A 17,361-nucleotide genomic window follows, 5' to 3' on the forward strand; every position below is an offset into this window, starting at 1 on the left:
CCTCGCCACACCCCCGCCCCTCGCCGCACGGCACCGCGGGCCGCCTTCCGCCGGCCGTTGACCTCGCAACACCCATCCCCCACCCCCCGCGGATGGCAGCTAGCCACCTCCGCCGTCAGCCGCAACTTGGCGATGAAGTTCGTCACAACTCCGTCGCTACCGGCCATCGACACATGCAACACTCGCCGCAGTTGTAGCTAATCCGTGAACGCTGCCGGAACTCGCCGCCGCGCTTGAAGCACCATGGCCTCGTGAATGGATGTAGCAAAACACATCGCCACTGGTAGCAAAAAACGAGGTTGTTGCAACAAAAATGGCGTCTTCGTCGTCGCCGGTCACGCCTCGATCGTAAAAAAGCGCCATGGCCGCATGAATGGATGTAGCAAAACACACAGACGGTAGTAGCAAAAAATTGACACGGTTGTAGCTTTTCTCACAAATGGTTGAAGCTTTTCCCCTCTATGATGGAAGCTTTTCTGTAAACCATTGAAACTTTTTCGTTTTGAGCAGCGCCTGGGTGAAATCTTCCTCTATCGTTCGGTCGCAGCAAAATCACAGAGAGACGCCATGGCCGTCGTCGAGGAAGATTTCTCAATCTCTGGTTGAAGCTTTTTCATCTGCAGGTTGAAGCTTTTGGTCAAACGGTTGTAACATTTCCTCTATTTTGTTGTCTGGTTGAAGCTTTTTTATCTACCGGATATAGCTTTTTGTGTCCATGGTAGTAGCACGGGAAAACGCCGTTTGCAACTCTCCCAGTACCGCGGTTGCAACTCCTCCCCGTGGCCATGGTTGTAGCACGGGTACCTCGGTCCTCCCGGCGTTTTGCCTGTCGCCGGTTGCAACAAAAGGGGAAGAGAGGAGGAGGAAAAGGGAAGAGAGGGAGAAGGAAAAAGAAGAGGTGGGAAGGCGAGCGGGGCTGCAATCTATATCCATGACCGACGGCGAGCTGCTCCACGCGCTACAATGGAGAAGATGAGATGGGGTCAGACGGCTGGCGGAAGGAAGAAGAAGCAAAGAAAAAAGAAAAAAAAGTGAAAAATGGTTGGGTCAACTAAACGCGCGCCTGTCAGCGTGTCCCGCGCGTGAAAAAGGGAAGCGACCGGCCGAGTGCTTCGGCCGGCGCACCAGGCCCAAACACTTACCTTATCAAAAAGGGTTCGCTTGCCACCCTTCTCGTCGTGAGTTAATTTTTTTCGTTATTTTTTAACATAATACAGGCGCAGAGCTCATACATACACATACCTTTGTGAATGCACACACGCACGCCCTGCCCATATGAGCACCTCTGAGAGACTGGACTAGCACATCATCTTGAGATTGGCGAGGTCGATACAAACGCTTTCGTAGTCGACAGAAACATCTCCTCCCACTGAATGCACATTGCCGGAAGAATTGAAATAAATTCAGAAAAATACGAGCACCCGGTGTCAAGTCTAGGACGGGAAGTCTGGTGGGTTGTGGGCATATTATTGTCCTCCTAACCATCCAACCACAAGTTGGTTGGCAATGTTGCGATAATGTTAGAGCATCTACAGCCGCGGCCTGCAAATCCGGGCTCCTAAATGCCCGCGGTCGCATCCGGGCGCATCCACGGACACTCCTTAAATCTTGTCGTCCACATCCAAATATCTAATATCCGGTACCTCATATCCATACTAAGCATGCAACGTAGGAAAAAAACATAGATCATCACACACACATAGAATCGAACATAGAAATGCACATTCCGATCACCAAAAGATCACCGACGGATGTCCAAAAGATCGCCAAAGTTCACATAATTCACATACACGACGGACAAGTTTGAACTAGATTACTAAAAACTTGAAATTGAAGACAGAGATGGCGGAGCTTCGCCACTTCCTCGCCAGCCCTTTGCCCTTGCGGTCGCCGGCGTAGTTGTAGGCGTCAACGGTTGGTGGTGGATCGTACGAGTCGTCGTCGGAGGTGTCAGAGAGGATGATGAGTGCTTTCAACCGTCAGACCTCCCTGGCCTGCTGCCGCTTGAGCTTCGCGAACCGAGCCGCCTCCGCCGCCTCGCGCTCGGACTGCTCAATGGCAATCCGGAGCACCTTGGCGTTCTTCTGGCGGAGCCGCCGCGCGTCCGTCTCCGCGATCGTAAGCAACCGGCGGTAGACCCATTCAAGGAGCCGCGCGTCCTCGTCAGGCTCCGCCTGCATCCCGCGGCGGCGGTGCATGGACTGCTCCGCCTCCTTCCTCTCCCTTTCCCGCTGCCTCTCGCAGCGGGCGGCGCGCGCAACCAGCAAGAGCAGGGGACGGCATAGGGGAGGCGCGGATTGTGCAGGCCGCCTGTGGGAACTATGCACGGGCCCAGAGGGGTCAGCGCCGGCGGGGAAGCTGCAGATCCGAAGCTGCCCCGGTGTCCACCTTGGACCGCTCCAAGGCGATGTGGAGGGCAAGCTCAAAGCCTGGATCCAGCTCGAAGTCGGAGCGACTGCCGGAGCTCGACATTGCCCCGGATGCGATCGGAATCGGTGCGGGGAGAGGAGAGGACGAAGCGAGAGGAGAGCGTGAGTGAGTTAGGGTTTCGGAGCGATGAGCCGGATGAAATTTTTTGTGGGACAGACGTGGGGTCGGTATTAAGCTGGACTTGTCAGGCAGACGCGCCTGGGCGTGCCCGGGCCACCCCATACCCACCCCATATTTGGGCTGGATAAGAGGGGTGCCGATCAGCCCTGGCGCTTGAGGCCCGTTCATGGCGCCCGCCTAGGTCAAATTTTCGTGACGGCCAATGACTTGACGGGACCCGGGCGTCCGGCTGTAGATGCTCTTACATGTGTAGAAAAAAAGGGTGCTCCTAGGGTTTCCATGCTAAAGAGTAGAACGCTCTGGATGCAGAATTTGAGGGAGATCTGCCGACGAGGGAAATGGTGAATCGGGCGTTTTGGGTGGATGCAAAAAGAATACTTATGATTCATATAAACCAAACAACTCATATCCCTGTAAAAAAACATGTAAAAGAAATTCGGCCCTCCAAATAATCAAAGAGTCCAACTGTGTTGTGTAATCGCTTTGCTACCAAATTTTATTGTTTTCAAGTTTCAACCATGTGAGGACGTGTCAATGCAATCCTGCGACTTCTAAAAATCTTCAAATCAGAGAGGCCCCTCATTCCTTCACATTTACTAGCAAAATATGTGACCCGTGCTCTGTAATTGCACCGGCTGCTCTAAAAGCTCCAGCTAAAGATTCCAATTCACGAAAGAGAAATGAAGCCATTCCATGACAGCCAGATTAAATTCCCATGTTCAATGCTAAACATATTGGCCCCAAATCTACAGTAACGCCTATAATAACTGTTCCCTTGCTATTCTTCCTCTTCATCCTCTGGTGTGTGCTCTGGAAAAACTTGCTGCGCGGTCCACACGATAGAAAAATGGCCGCCGACAGCAACCGGAAGGCTCCCTGCGGCAAGCCTCAGTTCCTCAAGGTGCTCTTCACGGACTTCATGGAGAAGATGCCGATCCCGGCCAAGTTCATGCGGCGGCACCTGGCAGCGGAGCCCGGGCTCCGGCGGGCCACCCTGATGAGCCCATTGGGCAAATTCTGGCACGTCGACGTGGTCCGAGACGGCCACGGCGGCGACAGCGACGTTTACTTCGCCGGCGGCTGGGCCGAGTTCGTGAGGGCCAACAGGCTGGAGGAGGAGAACTTCCTGGTGTTCAAGTACGAAGGGAACATGGTGTTCACTGTGAAGGTGTTCGAGACGTCCGGGTGCATCAAGAACTACGACGACCTCGTCGTCTCCGGCGCATTGTTAGAGCAGGCAGCACCGAGGAAGCGGTCCAGCACTGGCTGTGGATCGCAGCCTACGTCCAAGGGCCATGGTACGTCTCGCCTCTTCTTCTTCTCAGAATGAGTTTATGTGTGAATGTGTTTTTCCTGCAAAGATATCATGTCACAATTGTTAAGTCTATATTATCTTTTAAGAAATTAACAGTGTGGCTATATATGAAGTATGATCACACAATAGAAAATAACAAACTTCTTTGTTTTTAACAAAAGTACACCTCATGAAAAAGTTAAAGGAAACCAAGATCATGTAGAATCTGCATTTTAGAACTTCTTTGATTAACATTATTTGCAAAACGGATGAATAGAAAAAACACAGGAATCAGTGTCATGGCATATTGAAATCTACTGGATTATATGGTCGTTTGGTTGTGCACAAAAAAGCATGATTTCCTATGGAACCTAGTACAAATCAAACAACCCACGTAGGAAATATTCCAAAGGATCATAATCCTCCAAAATTCCTATACAATTCCTTTGAATTAAAGGAGGCCTAATAATGTTCCATATTCTCAGTCCTTATAAATGTTTACTTGGGATGTTAATTTCATTGACTGAGTTACAATAGCTTGGAAGTGTTGATGCTTGACATTCTCAAGTCTTATAAACATATCTTCTTTTACCCTCTCAAAAATATTACTAAGATTTATTTATTTTTGATACAGACCCTTTGCGCTTACTTGTGGAGTACCAAAAATATTAAAATATATAGAATGATTTTTTTTCCTTTTGATGGATAGAAGTAATACTTTCACACTCATCAACTACACCCAAAAACTTATCCGTCGCAGAAAAAAAAAACAGCTACACCATAACTCATAGTGATATTTGTGTGAAAAATATGGCGAATGTCAAATAAATCACTATAAGAATCAATGGTGCACATGTGCTAAAGAAGGGATATCATTGTGAATAGGTGATGTTCACCCATTCAACTACATACCCAAAAAAAACCTCGAGGTGTCCCGAAAATACAACTCCTGCGTACGTACAGATAAAACACCTCTCACCATTTCCAATATTCTGTGTAAACAAATCTGCACATATATACCAGCTAGGTAGATATAGCAAGCGTAAGAATCAGGAAGATTAACAATGGGGCTTATCTTGTATGTTTCGCAGGTGGTACACATGCTCAGAAAACCAGGAAGGTCAGTGACAGGAGCCTTACCGGTGATGGTGCCATACAGGCAAAGAAGCAGTACAAACCTCGCAGGATTCTGATGGAAGACAATGATGGCGAGCAAGATGCCACCACAGAGAAGTACGCCCAAGCGGACACCCACTCCGGCATCGCAACGGAGGCCAAGGAGTCCGAGTACACCGGCACCCTCCCTTTCTACGCCAAGACGGCGACTCCTTGCAACATTCGCTACAGCTACATGGCAAGTTCTTTAGCTGGTTCAAAATCAAATCTATACTCTCTAGTTCAGATAGATATGCACTGTGAACTTATAGTGTTTGTTTTGGCTTGGGCCTCGTGTAGAACATCGGGAAGAAGTTCTGCGTCATGAACGGCATCGCGACGAACCGGCTGATGATACTCAAGGACTCGGGCGGGAGGTCGTGGCCCGTGAAGCTGACGCTGACGAGCGACCAGGCGCGCATGAAGGCTGGGTGGGGCCACTTCTCCGGCCACCATGGGATCAAGGTCGGGGACCTCTGTGTCTTCCACCTCGTCGACGAGCACACCTTCAACGTCAGCATAAGGCGGGCCGAGTAATAATAAAGTGTTTTGTCTACTGGTGCTCTGTGTGGGATGTGTCTTTTTCCATACTATCTTGGATTTGTCCCTTTAGCTTTGGTAATAATAATAATAATAATAAAGTGTCTCGGATTCCAAACAGCATGCATTTTAGATGTAACCACATACACTACTGGAAACTCGCTGACAAACAGAGTAGCAGCTGAAACCATATGAGGCAGGTGAATGAAATGGAACACAATGAATTCATATCAATGATCTCAGATATGTAAAAGTGCCATTAGCATGCAAATAAACCAAAAAGAACAAGAATGTTACATTGCTATGTGCCATACAGGACTAGTTTATACTTCCACAGACACATGATTTCACCATCCGAAGACCATATGCAGTCAATGGAAAAGAAGCAAACGACATACTGTGCAACAAAAAATAATTTGGTGATGGTTTAAGTTAGACTATCAAAATCTTAAGAATAGGCAGCAGCATGCCTGTCCAACGACAAATCTACAGAGTAGGCAGCATAGTAGAAACACGATTATGTTGTTAATGTATCTTTCATTGGCATACATATTTTCTTCAAACGGCTTAATGCTGTTACATGATGTTTCCCAAAAAAAGATTATTTTTCTGCCGCTTCACAAGAATTAAACAACAAAGCAAAAATGATGAACAAATGGACTGTTGTGTACTAAGTACCAATATTTGCATTTTGCGATCTTATACTGCAGTGTGCGCATCATGTCTGGAGCAACAGGATCCTGATCAAATCATCACACCGATCACCTAAAAGAGGGGGCAATTAGCACTATGCTTCACACAAAAATTGAACTCCATGACAACGATACGTATTCACTGCGTTAAACAAAATCTATGATTGCAAATATATTATCCAGAATTACCTCTATTGAAACTTTGGAATGCTAATAATCACTTGGATTTTATCAGCGCCATCCAAATAATATTCACATCCAAGGTGATGCGTGGACCAGGCAAAGATCACTTCCTGCGTATACTGCGCTGGCATCATGACCACTTGCCAGCTAGTGATCACATGTTGCATCTTCTCCTGCTGTATAATTTCAAATGATGCTTGGTTCTAAGGGTGACAACGCTATTACATACTGCAACATTGCCAGCCAATATGGTATCTCCAAGAGCTGATGTATAAGAGTAGTAACACCCGTCAACAATAGCACGATCCTACTTTCCTTCCTCCAGTTTATGCTACAAGAACTGGATGTTTGAAATTCATCTCAATGCAGGATCATCTCCAAATTTCAGTTTGTCTGCTCAATTGATCTTCTCGATTCTGCAGGACCACCCAGTGAAGTTGAAGACTGTTTTCCTTGGACTTGGATTATGGTTTTAACAGCCTAGCCATACGTAATGCTGCCCGAACTTTCCTCACGTCATTCTGAAACCCTGCACTACGAAGGCCAGCGATGACAGCACGCTTTGCAGATGCAAGAACACTGTTCCCTTCACGCAAGCAGATCCGCAAGAATTTGGATGCCATATGATACCTACCCACCTTACATAGACCATGGACTAGTGATGTGTAAGTAAAATCATCCTTCAGTTTCATGTTGTGAAGTAATTTGATGGCTGCATCCACCTCATCAGATTTGCAGAGTGCGTCCACCAAGCAATTGTAAGCAACAATATTTGATTCCATGTCCCTTATCTCCATGTAACATAACTGCTTATGTGCAGCCTCGAAATGCCCCATCTTGGACAAACCATTAACCAAAATTGAGAATGTGTACTCATCACTCTCCAGACCACCCTCTTCCATCATACTCAGCAGCTCAAACGCGTCATCCAGCTTCCCTTCCTGGAATCGCAGGTAAATCAGCGTATTATAGCATGCACTGTCAAGACTGAACCCACTCCGTATCATTAGCTCACTGTAGGTATTGGCTTCTTCCATCCGTCCCTTCTTGACTAACGCACTAATCACCGTGCAGTATGGGAAGAGATCTGGAATGTACCCTCCGTCAAGCAATGACAAGAAGGTCTCCAGCCCCTGATCAAACCTGCCATACTTAAAGCAGCACTTCATGACCGTCGTGTAAGTGACGATGTTCGGGGCATGCTCGGTCCTCCCAAGCTCCCTGAGGACCATGCGGGCATAGCCCACCTTGCCTGACTTGCACAGCCCATTGATCATTGTGTTGTAAGTCACAATGCCCACCGGGAGCCCCGTCCTCTGCAGGTACCTGAACATCCTGTAGGCGTTCGTCGCGTGGCCGAACCTGAAGAGCCCATCCAGGAGTGTGTTGTAGGTGGTGGCGCACGGCGCGACGCCTTTCTCGGCCATATCGGCGAACACCCGGTAGGCATCCTCTGGGTGGCCAGACCGGAACAAGCAGTGCATGAGCGCGTTGTAGCTCCAGGCGTCGGGGGCGACCCCCGCCTGGAGCATTTCGTCGAACAGGTCGAGGGCGCGCATCGTGAGCCCACCCCGCGCGGCGCCGGCGATGAGGGAGTTGTAGGTGACGGCGTCGGGGCTCACCCCGGCCTCCCGCATCCGGCGCAGGACGGCGAACCCCGCGTCGAGGCCCGAGGCGCGGCAGTGCGCGGCGAGGAGGGTGTTGTAGGTGACGACGTCGGGGGGCATGCCGAGGCGGATGGCGTCGACGAGGACGGACTCCGCCCGGGCGAGGCCGCCGCCGCGGCAGAGCGCCGCGAGGCAGACGTTCATGAGCCGCGTGGACAGCCGCGTCCGCGCCCAGGTCATTGCTCCTTCCCCGCCTCCTCCTCACCGCGAGACTATCTTCCGGTTCCGGGCTCGCTTCGACTCCCATGCAGCTCGCTCGCTGTCCAGAACAACTTGCCGAGTTCACGACGAGCAAGGCCGGCGCCTTGTTATGGGGTAAGCGCTCGGCTGCAGGAGGCGGCGAGAGGTTGGTGGCGGCGACGGCGCCGCCGGGTGGTCGGGGCTCGGGAGGGAGTTGGGAGTTCGCACTTCGCAGACCGCGCAGAGAGGGACAGACTAGAAAGAGAGGCCAGGTGGGCCATGCATGTCATAGGCCGCACGGACAGACAAGTAGGGTTCATTTCGCCTGACCCAACAGTCAGTGAGCACGAATCTAAAAAAAACAGTCAGTGAGCATAATAGGAGAAGGAATTAATTCAGCACATGGATGGGATTTCCTTCAAATACTCCCTCCGTTCCAATAATGCTAGATACATCCATTTGAGCAACAAGAGGGAGTACTATTGTACAAAAGATTCACAACAAATTGGGAAGGAAAAAATCATTCTCATTCACACTAATGCTTTGGGCTATGTTACAAAAAGAAAGAAACATCGTTCGTCATACAACAATATCTGTGAATACAATGAACAAATCAGGAAATCGGCAGGATCATACATACTCAAAAATCAAAATGCCGGCCGGCTGAAAAGGAAATCAAAATGTGGCTTGAGGAAAAGGCGGATACAAAATTATACATGTGGAGCGCAAACCAGCCAGGCTCACTGTGCCTTCATGGCTTTCTCCTTGCAGAGCTGATGCCACTCCTGGAGCACGGCTGCTTGGAGCGCACGGTGCTCGGCTTCCTCCGCCGTGAGCTTGGAGAGCGTCGAGGGGCCCTTGGGGTTCCCAAACCCGTCCAACTCCTCGCTCTGCTTCCTCTCCTCTTCCTCTTCTTGCTCGGTTTTCGCGGGCGGCATCTTAGGTTTGGCTGCCTTGAGTAGCGCTATCCTCTCCATGGATATCTTCAGCCGCTCCGCAGCTGTGCTCTTCACCTCTTCTTCGGGCATGTATTCAACAGCGCCGTCCGTGATGTCATCCAGCCAGCCCTGGAGGTCCGACTCGATCTCTCTTGTGATCGATTCATCAGATGCACGCACGACAAACTTGCATATCATCGTGGTTGTCTCGTCACCCAGATCAACATTTCGGCTGACCTCACTTGCACCGAAGATCATCATGCCCACAAACCCACCAAACCATGTCTTTGCAGCGTAACACAACTGTGGAAGATACATGTGTTATATAACCTTACAAAAATGTTAACTCTGCACAGGATAGAATCAAGACCATGTCATGACACCGTCCAAGTGACTATCAGTCAAATGCTTACCTGGAACCCAGCAACTGTTCGGATGAAATGAGAGCAGACTTGATGGAAGGGCTTGGAATAAATTGACTTCAACCCACTGAGGAAAGGAGAGCTATCATACTGCTGAGCTGCAGTGGCCTTGAAACCACTACCTTCATATGTGTATGTGCCAGTGCACTCAACCATGGCTGGCAAGCTTGGCCATAGACGAAAATACTCAACTGGAGAGCATTCATATGGCAAGAGAAGTTCAGCGAGAGGGATCTTGTAGGGCTGACACCGTAAAACAACCGGCTCCCCAAGCTCTGGCCGGAGCGCGCGCTTCTGCCTCGTCATTTGTGAGTCCTCTTCTGCATAATCTCCTTCATAGTCTGCCGATCCTCCACTTCCGTAGAATGGGTAATACAGGACTTGAACCCAGAGAGAGCATCTCTCAAAATGTGAAACTCCCACAGTGACACTACTTTGGACTGGATCCTGCAGAATTGACAAAGCATTTTCCAAATAAATTAGATGCAAATATGGATTAGCCAATCTGAGATGGCAGTACTTACCCAATGATATAATATTTATTATCACTATTCTATTTTTATCAATTGCCCACATTTTTTAGCGCAACTCGTCTGGAAACAAGATACTGTCACTAGTAGTTAAGTTACTTGAAAGCCGCCGCGATGCTAGATGGCTCTTTGAAAATCACTTATATTTAACATCATGATCATGATAGTGGATTTCATAGTCTCCACTACCACATTATATCTGGTGTGCAATATAATGTGAGCTCAACTGGCTAGACAGGTATACACTACATTGGGAGGTATGGTCTTTAAATTTTGCCAGGAAATAGATTGAGAAGTTCATTAGCTAAGGAAGAAAATCTTTCACTGTAAACTATATTCAAATAATATATTTGCAAACAAACTGTAATATATTTGCAAACAAACTGCAGCCCTACATTTGTCTGCCCATTCTGACTAATGACAAATTCTTAAATATTTTAATTATTGATACATAATTGAAATTAAACTGCACAGTAAAAGCATATGTAAACAAGGCATTTCAAGAGTCATGGAGGCACCTGGGAAACAAGATTACGCAGGTGGCGAACAGTGCGGGAAAATCCATCCATATAATACAATGCTCCAGAGAGCCCAACTCGGATATCCACCCTGTTGAGTTCCAGCTCAGTCAAATTCAAAATCTGCAAAAGTGTACATTAGTTAAAAAGGGCAATCATAGAGCTCAAAGTCAAACAATACTATGGCTTACAGCAAAACTATATGTCAGACACAAATATTTGTTTTAATTTCTCACCATTTTACCGGGTGGCAAAGTGCACATAAACTATGCAGGAGCAATAAATAAAGATATAAAGTTCCTAACCTAACCAGTGATCAACAGTAACCATGACACAGCAGTACAGATCAATAGAAATTATGTTAAATGTACACGGAAAAGATCATCATCTCATCGATCAGGTTATACCTTTAAATGTAGGGTGATTCTGCCATCAGTTGGATCCGCCAAATGATATGCTTCGATGTAACATGGATCGCTGCTGCCAGTCAGAGTGCATGCTTTTGGAAGATCTTTGTGCAAAGCACCGATACCCTTAGTCTGTAGGAGAGTTAACTGGCTGGGATTGGGCCTCCAAAGCTCCTGAATGGCCTTATGAACTAATCCCTCCAATTTCCTATCTTGTGCAGCAGCAGCCTCAGAAAACTGAACTGTAAGTTTGTGGTGGCTAAAAGGGTAATCTCCTGTAGCATCGCCTACACCAACCCACCTGGATGAAATATTGGAAAGTCAAACATGGCAGTGATTTTTTCCCAAATGCATGTTCGTAGAGAACTTCTTTTTTTTTAGATATAGAACTTTTGCAAATAGTGCAGCCTGATGTAAAATAATTAGTTTGAAGATGCAACCCTCACCTGTTATCTGGATGATTCGTCACATACTTTATTATCTGCAAGACATAACGTGACTGATGCTTGGTGACAGAATCAGCTGAAGTACTTGACCTGAACTCCTCCAATTCTTTACTGAGGAGCTGGCCGGCTCTTGCATTTCTGGTTCCCAAACGCTGAGCGCATATGAGGACAGCCTGCACATCTTGTATCCTATTTGATGTAGTGGCAGAGGAATCGGTGTTGAATAAAGTCTTATGCATGTTAGATATGATAATATTCAGAGGATCCTCTGGGTCGTCAGCTAAAAGAGGATCAAGACCTTCAAGATCAAAGTGTTCAGAAATTGCCCATATCAGCCGTGATGATATTCTTGAGGTATGAACCTGAAACGTTTATTCACATTTAAATATAGGCCAATCTAGATTAAGAAAAGGTACTGAAAAACTGAAGAACTAATGACACCATTGGTCTTTTACCAATCATCTCTAACTAGAAAACAATCTTTACAGAATGACACAGTTTAAGCTACAACTATTTGCAGTGGAAGATTAACAAAAGTACAAGGAAACCAAATAAAGGCAGGCATAGTGAGATCCAAACGCAGGTAAAGCCTTGACAAAGTAGATGCAAGAAGAATGGAGACGGAGTATATTAGTACCAATCTTCAAGAACAAGGGGGAAGTTCAGAGTTGTACTAATTACCGTGGAATTAGCTGATGAGCCATACAATGAGGCTATGGGAGAGAGTCATTGAGCACCGCTTAAGAAGAACGACAAGCATGACCAAAAATCAGTTTGGTTTCATGCCTAGGAGGTCGACCATGGAAGCCATTTTCTTGGTACGACAACTTATGGAGAGATACAGGGAGCAAAAGAAGGACTTGCATATGGTATTCACTGACTTGGAGAAGGCCTATGATAAGATACCGCGAAATATCTCATGTGGTGGGCCTTGGAGAAACACAAAATCCCAGCAAAGTACACTACCCTCATCAAGGACATGTACGATAATGTTGTGACAAGTGTTCGAACAAGTGATGTCGACACTGATGACTTCCCGATTAAGATAGGACTGCATCAAGGGTCAGCTTTGAGCCCTTATCTTTTTGCCTTGGTGATGGATGAGGTCATAGGGATATACAAGGAGATATCCCATGGTGTATGCTCTTTGCGGATGATGTGGTGCTAGTTGACGATAGTCGGACAAGGGTCAATAGGAAGTTAGAGTTATGGAGACAAACCTTGGAATCGAAAGGTTTGAGGCTTAATGGAACTAAAACCGAGTACATGAGGTGCGGTTTCAGTACTACTAGGCACGAGGAGGTTAACCTTGATGGGCAGGTGGTGCCTCAAAAGGACACCTTTCGATATTTGGGGTCAATGCTGCAGAAGGAATATGGGGGTATTGATGAAGATGTGAACCATCGCATCAAAGTCGGACGGATGAAGTGGCGCCAAGCGTCTGGCATTCTCTATGACACGAGAGTGCCACAAAAGCTAAAAGGCAAGTTCTACAGGGCGGCGGTTCGACCCGCAATGTTGTATGGCCCTGAGTGTTGGCCGGCTAAAAGGTGACATGTTCAACAGTTAGGTGTAGCGGAGATGCGCATGTTGAGATGGATGTGTGGCAACACGAGGAAGGATCGAGTCCGAAATGATGATATACGAGATAGAATTGGGGTAGCACCAATTGAAGAGAAGCTTGTCCAACATTATCTGAGATGGTTTGGGCATATTCAAGTAGGCCTCCAGAAGCTCCAGTGCACAGCGGACGGCTAAAGCATGTGGATAATGTCAAGAGAGGTCGGGGTAGACCGAACTTGACATGGGAGGAGTCCATAAAGAGAGATATGAAGGATTGGAATATAATCAAAGAACTAGCTATGGACAGGGGTGCGTGGACGCTTGCTATCCATGTGCATGAGTTGGTCGCGAGATCTTATGGGTTTCACCTCTAGCCTACCCCAATTTGTTTGGGACTAAAGGCTTTGTTGTTGTTGTTGTTGTTGTTGTTGTTGTTGTAGAACTAGGTGGGATCAAGCAAAACAAAAATATTATGACAGTGCATTAGTAATGAATAAAAATCGCACCTTACGTCCAACTGGTATTTAAATGCATAGCAAAATGTGTTTGAATATCAAAATAATGAGATGAATCATAACCTCACGAAGATCCCTAATAAGCTGTAGCTGCAAATTTCGAAGTCTAGTCTCATTTAGAATCTGATCTTGAGATGCACCAGTCTTAATTGTCTTCACGCCGCCTCTGGTATCATATATATGACAAAGCCGTACAAGCAACTTCAGATAGCAATCAATTGCATAGGTACGCCCGTCACAGTCCCAGAGAACACAAGGCCTGCAAACTTCCACCACATCCAAAGCAGGTTCTGTCCAATTCAACGCACCGTAACCAGTTCCATAGGCTAATGCCCCTATAACTCTGCTCTCTGTCCCAGAATTCTTCTGCTCAGGTAGTGGAAGAGATAGCTGGAAACAACTTTCAACCAGTGAGGCAACTAACTCTTCTCTGAACAAGCTTTTGCTTGTTATGCTGTTTAGATCATCCTTCACCCTTGCATCCTCAAAAAGAGATATCACATCTGTTCCTGGAACGGGCTTCTGACCTCTTCGAACGCTCTCCTTTGCAAAAAGATCAACACAAAGAGCAGTTCGGCAAATGCATGCCAATGCATGCATTCGATCTGATTCTGCTCTCAAATTTTTCAGCATCTGAAGCAGCCTTTTGAACAGAGACACCTGCATCACAGAACATGCTTTTGTAAATCCATCTTGAACACAAATTTTCACAACACTTGTTCACTAAACTGAAATTGTCCTTCTCGCTATCTTCTTCACAAGTTATGCATGGAAGGAAGAAACTGATAAAGATCTGCTAGCACATGATATGGCACGACTCCAATCAATGAATTATTTCACATTTTTTAGAAACCCGGAAAAGAGAGAAAAATAAAAGGAGAATATGGGGTGCATGGGCAACTAGTTGCCAGAATTACCTTCCGAACATAGTAGCAGTAATTGGTAAGCAAGATACCAATAGTATACTACTAAACCAGGTATCAAAGTAATGATGCATAACCATTTTACATTGGCTCCACAAGTTATAAATATTGATGATTATATGCTAAGTAATGTGAAATTTTCGAAGGCCCAATACTTCTGTGCTTAATTTGAATAGATAGCGAGCAAACAACATTGTATCACCTATTGGCTTAAGTTGCTTAGTAACTGATCTATCATGACAATACAAATCAATGCTCAGCCGATAAGGTTAATAGATAAGCTTTGATTTGTGATATAGTACCTATAACGATGTAAATCATACGGTAATGCTCATGCTAAGGAATACACCAACAAACTAGTTGTGATACACTAGCCAGATTTTTACTTGCCATATTTAAGAGATGACATCAAATAATGAAAATTATAATTAATAAATGTATATAGTAGCATTTCAGAAAATCATTTTTTGTCCAAATAAACAGACAACAATCAGCACATGGAAATACAACCTACTAAAGTGCCATTTGATTCACCAGTCTAACAACAACAAATAGATTTTTGGATTTTTGGCATAAGACTGAAATAGGAGATCACATGGGATAAGACTAAATTTGTTTGGTTCAAACAATAATGTCAGCTTTGAGATCAGAATTTATGAATCTAATAACTAATAACTCTTCATGGTGCTGACAATTAAGATTTATAACACTGTATTAGTTTAAAAACTTGGGATCAGTATGGTCTCAGGCTTGTGCACTAAAAACAACACTAACTAGTAGAATTGTGCGTTACTGGAATTACTTGACAGACTCCAGTTAAAACAATAGCTTATGTGGCTGAAAGGCTAGCCATGTTTCAACTAAAATTTATATCATGTCTAATTGATGACAGATAAATCCATGTATTGGCACGAAAACAGAAGCCTCCTAAATTACTTCATACAAACTTGGCTCGCTACTAATGCCCACTTCCAGGATCTTTAATCCAATAGTTGCCTCGTTGACATTGGGCACAAGACACAACCAGTAGATTTACCGCAGGAAATTAGCAAACAACAATCATTGAGTTGATAAGACTAAGGTGAATTGCTCTTATAAGTCGATTGATTTAGTACCTGCATTCCAAGATCCAGCAAATGGAGATTCGCCACAACAGCTCTGACAATCGTCTCCCTCATTGATGAGAACTCTTGTCGGTCCCATAGTGTTAGGATTGCAATAATGGCAGCTGAAGCCCACTCCGGCTTGCCTCCGGGCGCATCTGCGAGCGAGAGCATATTGATCCCCACCTCAAACACCAGTGGTGGTTCCAGCGAGCTAAGGAAAGGAAGCAAGTGCGAGACAATGTCAGACACCCCCACCAACTTCTCCGCACTCGCCTCCACGGTATCGGCTATTGTAGTGTCTCCTGGTTTGGCAATCTGCCGCAGCGTGTTCACCGCGCCAGATGCAACCATTTTTGCTGCATGCACAAGAGGGTACACAGTGACCCGGAAGCTCTCGACGGGCATCACCATGGATCTAGCAATGAGCATGTTTCGCCGGGACCAGATGAAGTCGATGGCGTCAGCTGCCCACTGGGCACGCACAGCGAGCGCACCCTCTCCATCAACGAGCTTGTCTCCAGCAAGCCGGCTCATACGCCGCGCGTCCAGCTCCTGGAACAGCCGAGCAAGTGCCTCGAACGCTGCGGCTGCCACTGCGTCTGCAGAGTCCAAGGCCAGCTCGGTCAGACGGCCCCACCAGGTGGTGGCGTGCCCCATGAGCGAGGGGTTGGTGGAGCACATAAGCGCGAGGTCATCGCGCGGGAGGAGGGAGGAGAGGGAGGTAACGGCGGCAAGGCGGAGTGACTCGGCGGGCGAGGAGAGAGCGGCAGCGATGTCGGCGTGCGCGGAGGAGAGGAGGGTTGGGAGTAGGTGCGAGGGGAGCGACGGGAATGAGGCGATGGAGGAGGCGGCGACGTCGGGATCCGGGAAGGAGAGGTCGGAGCGTAGGGAGGAGAGCAGGAGCGGGTCGAGGAGATCGGGGGGCAGGGGCAGCGCACGGAGAAGGTCGAGCGCGAGGCGCTTGCAGACGGCGGAGGAGGGCGCCGCTAGGATCTCGGTGGCGGCGGTGCGGGCTAGCGCGGAGACGTCGCGGCCGGCGGCGCACTGCTGCAGGGCCTGCAAGAGCGCTGACGACTGCCGGAGAGCGTCCGAGGAGCGGAGATCGGTGGTGATCTGCGCGATGAGGAGGTCCATCGCGCCGCTGCCGCAATTGGGCTCCGGCGATCGCCGGAGCTGGGGAAGAGTAGCGGTGGTCGTGCAGATCTGGGAGGGAGGGGGAGAGTGCCAGAGCACGAGAAGGGTCGGTGTTTTGTTTGAGTGCGGTGCTGCGGCCGGTGGTAACGGGTCGGATCTTTTCTTTCTTTTTTGAACATGGGTCGGATCTTTTCGTCCAGCGACTTCGGTGACTCAGCGAGGACTGATCAGTAGGGCCCGGAGCGACTGTAATTGTCGGGGTTCGATCTAGACCGTCTATGTTGAAGTTTTGGCTAAAGTGAGTATATCTCACGGTGCAGGCCGCTCCATTTTTTTCGCGAATAAAGCAAAAGGCTTGCGTATCATTGCATTGATAGGTAAAGAGTGGCAATAATACAAGAGTTTGAAATGGAAATGGCTGCCGGGCCTGTACACATGGATGGCATGCAACGGCAACCTTGGCGCAGAGAGGAGGTGGGTGCGCGAGCCACAAGGCCTAGACTACGGCTCTGGCATGATCAGCGCGAGACCAGCGGCGCCCGCGCGAGCCCAGAGTCTTGCCTCATCTCGATTGTCATTGACGGCGCGGCTGGCAGAG

General features: G+C 47.5%; 3 protein-coding genes across 4 annotated transcripts; 1 reads left to right on the top strand and 2 right to left on the bottom strand.

Annotated features, from left to right (window-relative positions):
* Window positions 1–3,130: 3,130 nt before the first annotated feature.
* On the top strand, window positions 3,131–5,560 carry LOC119295244 (putative B3 domain-containing protein Os04g0347400). 2 transcript variants are annotated; one of them, XM_037573612.1, is made up of 3 exons: window positions 3,131–3,848; window positions 4,936–5,270; window positions 5,312–5,560. In XM_037573612.1, exons 1-3 carry the CDS (start codon window positions 3,266–3,268, stop codon window positions 5,534–5,536), a joined length of 1,143 nt encoding a protein of 380 aa, XP_037429509.1. In that variant the 5' UTR covers window positions 3,131–3,265; the 3' UTR covers window positions 5,537–5,560. The 2 variants fall into 2 exon arrangements, with proteins under 2 accessions (XP_037429509.1, XP_037429508.1); XM_037573611.1 differs by having other exon boundaries at window positions 4,936–5,198; window positions 5,300–5,560.
* Window positions 5,561–6,878: 1,318 nt separating this feature from the next.
* On the bottom strand, window positions 6,879–8,492 carry LOC119295243 (putative pentatricopeptide repeat-containing protein At4g17915). Its single transcript, XM_037573610.1, has one exon. It carries the CDS (start codon window positions 8,259–8,261, stop codon window positions 6,879–6,881), a length of 1,383 nt encoding a protein of 460 aa, XP_037429507.1. The 5' UTR covers window positions 8,262–8,492.
* A 274-nt stretch (window positions 8,493–8,766) lies between these two features.
* On the bottom strand, window positions 8,767–16,888 carry LOC119295241 (protein TPLATE-like). The gene is made up of 7 exons (XM_037573609.1): window positions 15,639–16,888; window positions 13,664–14,260; window positions 11,523–11,884; window positions 11,077–11,377; window positions 10,670–10,792; window positions 9,613–10,068; window positions 8,767–9,502 (listed from the first exon to the last, which is right to left on the bottom strand). Exons 1-7 carry the CDS (start codon window positions 16,761–16,763, stop codon window positions 9,002–9,004), a joined length of 3,465 nt encoding a protein of 1,154 aa, XP_037429506.1. The 5' UTR covers window positions 16,764–16,888; the 3' UTR covers window positions 8,767–9,001.
* Between the last annotated feature and the right edge of the window lie 473 nt (window positions 16,889–17,361).

Source organism: Triticum dicoccoides, chromosome 4B (genome assembly GCF_002162155.2).
Source record: "Triticum dicoccoides isolate Atlit2015 ecotype Zavitan chromosome 4B, WEW_v2.0, whole genome shotgun sequence".
Classification (NCBI taxonomy): Eukaryota; Viridiplantae; Streptophyta; class Magnoliopsida; order Poales; family Poaceae; genus Triticum; species Triticum dicoccoides.